The sequence below is a fragment of the Dendroctonus ponderosae genome, unplaced genomic scaffold (assembly GCF_020466585.1).
Source record: "Dendroctonus ponderosae isolate FM_Combo_2020 unplaced genomic scaffold, Dpon_F_20191213v2 Dpon_F_20191213_687, whole genome shotgun sequence".
Lineage (NCBI taxonomy): Eukaryota > Metazoa > Arthropoda > Insecta > Coleoptera > Curculionidae > Dendroctonus > Dendroctonus ponderosae.
The window spans coordinates 1-6895 of record NW_026018906.1 but is presented as its reverse complement, the minus strand read 5'-3'; the positions used below and the strand labels follow the sequence as shown (position 1 = coordinate 6895).

Sequence of the window (6895 nt, the reverse complement as noted above, 5' to 3'; positions counted from 1 at the left end):
TTATTTAATTAGAGAAACCTGTTGGTCACACATGCAAATCGGGCGGGCAAAATCGCGATAAAACGGTCCAAAGACTAATTACAAACAACTTTTCCCTATCAAGAATCGACGCATTAACGGAAAATTAATTGTAACGAAATGGGCGCACTAATGAACGTATTGGACATATTTTCGCAAACAATCAACGTCTTTTTCTAAAGTAGAAAAAAATGACTTTTAATTAAAAACCCATTTGGTTCGCCATTAGAAAATTCTTGAAATGGTGAGATAAAAAGCCGATGCAAGCGTGACATGTTTGCCGTCGATTCGTTTGCTAGTTTTATCAAATAATAAATATTTTTCGGACCGGATGGCCTAGACCTATAACCACATCGATCACAGTAATCAGAACTAGACCGCAGCCAAACATCAACAGAGCAATTTTGCACAGATATTGGGAATCGGCAACATTATCTATTGGGAGTTATTTCAAGCTACCCAACCACTATCTAAAACAAACATGGTTCCGTGCGCTTTATCTCTCAAATGCGAAGCCAATATCTCTTCGGGGGTTGTTTTTCGAGTCAATAAACGATTAGCAAATCGAGCCGGACATTTGATTGTGGTTAACAAAGAATACTGAATGATTCACTTTTGCTAATGCCTTCAGTGGACCGTTATGTGGGTGAATGGATGCAATTAGTCTAAAGTTGGCAAACAGAGTAATGGCTCTATTGGCCATTGGAATGGGTCAATGATAACAAACTCTCAAGTTAGTTCATGTTCGCACAGCAAACCACACGAATTTGCTCAATGTTTGAGACTCATTGGTATATTTTTTCCAGATTCAGCACACATCAGACAACATGAATCAATCGCAGCAGTACTGTTTGAGATGGAACAACCACCGAGTGAATTTTATAAATGTTTTCCGGGAACTTTTTGAGAACGGAGAATTTACCGATGTGACTTTAGTTTGCGAGGACGGCCATGCGGTCAAAGCCCATCGCCTGATATTGGCAGCTTGCTCCCAATACTTTCAAGTAAGTCCGATTTAAAAAAAAAAAAATTTTTAATTACATTCCGATACATGCACATGTATAAAAAACACAAAATGAAACGGCGTTAAAATTTAGCATTTAGTTTCTATTCAGTTCAAGTTTTGCAAAAATAAATTTCCTCATTATCCAAATCCAAAAAACAATGTTGCGTGACTTGAAAAGTGTAACTGGCCTCCGTATTAATGCACAAACTTGCAATTTTACCACTTTTTATTTTTGCAGAAAATTTTTTTGGACTGGCAACGCAACGATACCACGGTGGTTATACTAAAAGATGTGCGTATCAGCGAACTGAAAGCCATCTTGAACTACATGTACCATGGCGAAGTGAACGTTGCTCAAGAGCAACTAAGTGACTTGCTGAAAGTTGCCGAAACTCTCAAAGTTAAAGGGCTGGTAGAAGAGCGCAGGTAAGTCGCCCCATTGGAAACTGTTGCCGATCAGTTGGTTCAATAAGTGATTGTGCATTACAGAACCTCAAAGCCGCAAAATGAAGAGCCCGCGCTGGATCATTCGCCATCGATCTCATCCTCTAACATTGTGCATAATCCCGCCCATAGCGGCAGTAGCAACGGTTCGCCACCTCATTCTACCAGTAGGATCCACAAACATTCATACAGACCGTATGAGATCAGTCCACCAGAGCACAACTCTAGGCCTATGCATCCGTGGAACAGTCTCAGCTACTTGCCACCACCTCCAGATGTGGTAAGTTTTCAAATGTTGTTCAGTTACTCGCGCTAAAGACAATTTAATATTACTAAATACGAAATCTACTTAATCGTACAAAATAATGATGTAGGTGATGTAACAAACATTCAAAATCCGAATATTTTTCGAGTTACAGTTCATCAAATTTCATTTTTTTTTAATTATTATATTCTGACACGCCTTCGTGACAAAAAGACTAGTAGAAAACCAATTGTGCCATGATATAAAAGATAATGAGCCAATTAATAGGTATGTGTTTTCCACTCGCATTTTCGGTCCATATGTTAGTTATTAACAATTTATTGCAAAAAAGGCGATTTTTGTTTATAACTTTGAAACTAATGGAGCAATCGGAATGCCCTAACGAGATGATTTCTAGAGAAGAAAAATATCTATAAAGTTGTTAGTAGTGTAAATTGTAGTAAAATTGTAAAAATGTAGGTGATGTAACAAACATTCAAAATCTGAATATTTTTCGAGTTACAGTTCATCAAATTTGATTTTTTTTTACTTATTACATTCTGTCACGCCTTCGCGGATCAAAATGAAAACTGATACGAAGTTTTATCTTAGCGATCTTTCTGATAAACATCTGTTTCTCCACTTTACGGTATAAGATGCATATTTTGCGTAAAATTTTGCCACATTTACTTTTGCGTACATGTGCGCAAAAGTCAAACAAATGAACAGTAGAGAAAAGTGCTTCTTTTTGATCATCGCTTCAGATCGAAAAATGGCACTTTTAGATTCATTCGAATAAAGAAACAAATACTTATCCCATTTTAAACAGTTGAAAACACTGGACAAAAATGTGCTCTTTCCACGGCTCGAAAACAGATGCCAAATTTCGCAATTTATAGGAACTATTAATTGTATTGCCGTTCAATTTAGGCTAATTTCACAAGAGAGAATGTGTTGTTAGAAAAACTAAAGCACTTTTCAAATTAGGCTTGCACTTGCCACAACACTTGGTGCATTTTTTGACGAGCATCCGAAAAGCGCTCTGGTTTATTTGCTTTGTTTCATTGGCTCACCAATGTATATCAAAAAATGTATACCAAAAATATCAAACAATGAACGATTCGTTTTTTCCAGGCACCTCATTCTCCGCATCCCAATATAGTCATATCAACGCCATCACCGCAGCACAATAACGCTTACGAAAATATGAACTCCGATATGAGCGCCCTCAAAAGGAAGAAACCGAACAATCACATGATGCAACGCGACACGCCCATCCTGCGGACTGTTCTTGGACAAGGCCAAATGGAGTCTTCTCAGCCCGTCAGCCTGGTGTGCCGTTCGGAAAGCAGCGATGCGCCCGCTAATGAGGAAAGACTTTCGATGGTAAGCAGGCTTCAATCAGCTCGTTGCAATGATCTTCTACATCAAAAAACTGTTGCAGAATATGAAAAACGAGCCCTCAGAAGACGCACAATCGCCGCCCTACGCAGATTTCAACGAACGGATGGCTGTAGGGGACGACAAGTCGAAGCTGAGCATTCCCTCCTCTTCCCCACAGTCGTTCCCCAGGGACGCGAGTACTTGTGGAATATCAGGAATTGCCACATACGTCCCCGCTCAAAACCGTGAATGGAAAAGATACAAACAGTATACGAGAGATGATATATCGGCGGCCATTGATGCAGTGCGGAATGGAATGTCCGCGCTGCAAGCAGCGCGCCTGTACAAAGTTCCCTCGAGGACTTTGTACGATAAAGTGAAGAAGTTGGGCATCACCACCAGCAGGCCCTTCAAGCGAGGATCTAATGGGGGTGTGGTTGGCTACCATTATCCTACCGGCTCGCCCTACAGGAACAATCACCTGAGCGAAGAAGAGGAAACTTTGAATAACAACAAAGCCCTACTGGAGGCGAGCACCTTCCTGCACGACACCATTGACGGGAGTATACCGATGGATGATCGAGCAGCCTTTACAGCGATGGCGGCTGTTGCATTACATGCAGCTACAGGCTGTTCGCTGAGTCCGAATATCAGTCAGAGGCGCAGTCCAAGTTCCAGTCCAACAATGCTCAAGTACAGAGGCCCTAATAGTATGACGCCCCCTGCCATCAATAAAACCGTTAAAATGGAATCGGACGACCATGTGGAGGATCTCTCGATTAACAAAAAGCATGACGTGATGGAATCGCGCGTGATTATGCCCCCCATGACTCAGTTGGCTGCCTTAATGAAGAAAGAGGAAATTGAAGGTAATGGAAACTAAGAGTCAAGGGAATGACGCAAAAAACGTGCAATAATCATGTGGGTGACAGTCGTTCACTCACTGTTAGTTTATAGACCTTAACATTGCATAACCGAGTGCCTGTTTGTTGTATTATAATCAATCGCACTGTATGAGGACCAATGCTCACCAGTTTTGCTACAATAGTTCCTCTTATGGAAACTGAAACTCATAAGACTGATAGATATACTATATGATTTTTATTTTATGAGACTGATGACTTTAATGATACGATGCCAGCAAAATGAATTAGGTCTGCATACTTTGACGACTTCTGCATGTAATCGGCAACATGGCTTTTTTGTTACAAATTTTACGCAAAATTAAAGACGTTTGTTTCACTTTTATTGTTCTGCTGCTACCGCAAACTTTTCAAGTTCCCCCAGTATTTACCTGCTTGCAGCAACATCGGAACATTTTTTTTAGCGAAACATACTGCAATAAATGGTTTTCAACAGCATTTAAACGATTTTTGGATATTGCTTTAAATGGGCCCAAATGAATTAAGGTGACAAGGGAAAAACGAGATTCTCATCAGTATATGTCTGGTACTTACGGATGTGCGTAAGATCGGATGCCACCAAATTTTCGGCTGATTTCAAAAATGTCAATCAAGGCCCCCTATCCTCTACGTTTCTATTAGAATGTAAACCACATTTTTTCCGGAAAATAATTTTTTACCAACATACTGATTAATAAATGGAAAGTGTACAGGGTGGTTCAAATACGACCGTTTTACGTATGTATTTAAAAATGTTTTATCGTGACGAAAAGAAGAGTAGAAAACCAATTGTGCCATGATATGAAAGATAATTAGCCAATTAATAGGTATGTGTTTTCCACTCGCATTTTCGGTCCACATGTTAGTTATTAACAATTTATTGCAAAAAAAGGCGATTTTTGTTTATAACTTTGAAAATAATGGAGCAATCGGAATGCTCCAACGAGATGATTTCCAGAGAAGAAAAATATCTATAAAAATTACAGTTCGAACGCCTCAATCGGATAATTATCTTGTGACAAATTTGAAAAAAACCGAAAAATTGGTTGTTTTTTTTTTAATTCATAGGCCCGCCATTTTTTGAGCTGGAGCGTTAAAGTTTTGTGGGAAAGTAGGGATTGTAATGTTCTTTATATGTACCAAGGCCAGGTGCTGTCGAATAATTAGTTTTCTCAAAATCGCGATTCAAAGTTTGCAGTTCGTCTTTTTATCTATACTATCCTCTACGTTTCTATTAGAATGTAAACCATATTTTTCCGGCAAATAATTTTACCAACATACTGATTAATAAATGGAAAGTGTACAGGGTGGTTCAAATACGACTGTTTTATGAGGGTCGATGTCTCCCAAAAACAAACCGTCTTCATGAGTTTCTGATGTAAGCAAGTGCAGATTTTGGGAGAGGCCAAGCTATCGGTATTTAAAAATGTTTTATCGTGACAAAAAGACTAGTAGGAAGCCAATTGTGCCATGATATAAAAGATAATGAGCCAATTAATAGGTATGTGTTTTCCACTCGCATTTTCGGTCTATATGTTAGTTATTAACAATTTATTGCAAAAAAGGCGATTTTTGTTTATAACTTTGAAACCAATGGAGCAATCGGAATGCCCCAACGAGATGATTTCTAGAGAAGAAAAATATCTATAAAATTACAGTTCGAACGCCTCAATCGGATAAATATCTTGTGACAAATTTGAAAAAAAACCGGAAAATTGGTAGTTTTTTTTAAATTTATAGGCCCGCCATTTTTTAAGCTGGAGCGTTAAAGTTTTGTGGGAAAGTAGGCATTTTAATGTTCTTTATATGTGCCAAGGGCGGGTGCTGTCGAATAATTAGTTTTCTCAAAATCGCGATTCAAAGTTTGTACGTTACCGTAAGTCCGCCTAAAATCAAGAATGAAGAAGAAGGGAAGACAGACAGATAATTTACAAGAATACAAGGAACAACAATTTCAATAATTTTCAATAGCTTAAAAAAACTGCTTATGGTATATTAAAATCGCGCAGAGCTGCCACTACAAATTTAGAGAAAATAAAAACGCTCCCGAGTTAATCGGTTCTTCAAGCGGGTCGCAAGTTAGCCGGTTATTCCCCTCAGCCGTCGTATTAGCTTCCTGAGAATAACACTCCCGAAACACGCACTTGATAATATCCGCAATGACGGAAAATATATAGCTGAGTAAAATTTATTAAAATCTCGAAGTCTGCACTTGTTTACATCAATTTTCACTATCACCCGAAGTAGAGAATCACCCTGTACCTTGGTTGGCCCTGCAGGTATTGCTAAGAAAGGTGCGCCAACATTTTTCTCCCTATCTAAAAATAAGTGTTTTATGTTAAAACAGTCCATTTTTTACACATTGTAATTGTATTGCAATTTTCGAAAACCATTTCATGCAGTAGGTAGATATCGCCCATTTTTAAACTACAGCTAAAATCAAAACAAAGCAGAAACAAAACGTCCGTTAGTGGATATTGCAATTTATCGCGTTAATTTACATTCGAAAAATTCCAAATCGCCGTTTTATTAGAGCTTGTTAGTGGACATACTTGTATAGAAAACAAAAAATATTGACCATTAGTGTCCGAGGTGAAGTAGGAAACTTTCAACATTGATGTGATTTGTCGAGAAACTTTGTATATAATTGAACAGTCAAAATTGGTTTTGGGCTTACGATTAGAAACTTAGCCGTTAATTGATACGCGGTAAGAAGCGACGCCTATGTGAGACGATGAGAAGAGAAACTCAGTTAGAAATGTAGCAACATCCTCAATTATCTAACCAGAAAAAGTACTCACTGAACAGATTGTTTGCCACATTAAAGCATTGCTAGCGTTTTCAATATGTAGTTGTTTAGGTTTTCCTGTTAAGTATAAGGTTTAGGTTGTATCCCCC

General features: G+C 38.4%; 1 protein-coding gene across 1 annotated transcript; it reads left to right on the top strand.

Moving 5' to 3' along the window:
* Nucleotides 1–458: 458 nt before the first annotated feature.
* LOC125505069 lies at nt 459–6889 on the top strand. The gene is made up of 5 exons (XM_048668009.1): nt 459–1022; nt 1263–1450; nt 1514–1748; nt 2847–3098; nt 3157–6889. The coding sequence occupies exons 1-5, from the start codon at nt 846–848 to the stop codon at nt 3976–3978; spliced, it is 1674 nt and encodes a 557-aa protein (XP_048523966.1). The 5' UTR covers nt 459–845; the 3' UTR covers nt 3979–6889.
* The last annotated feature ends 6 nt before the right edge of the window (nt 6890–6895 follow it).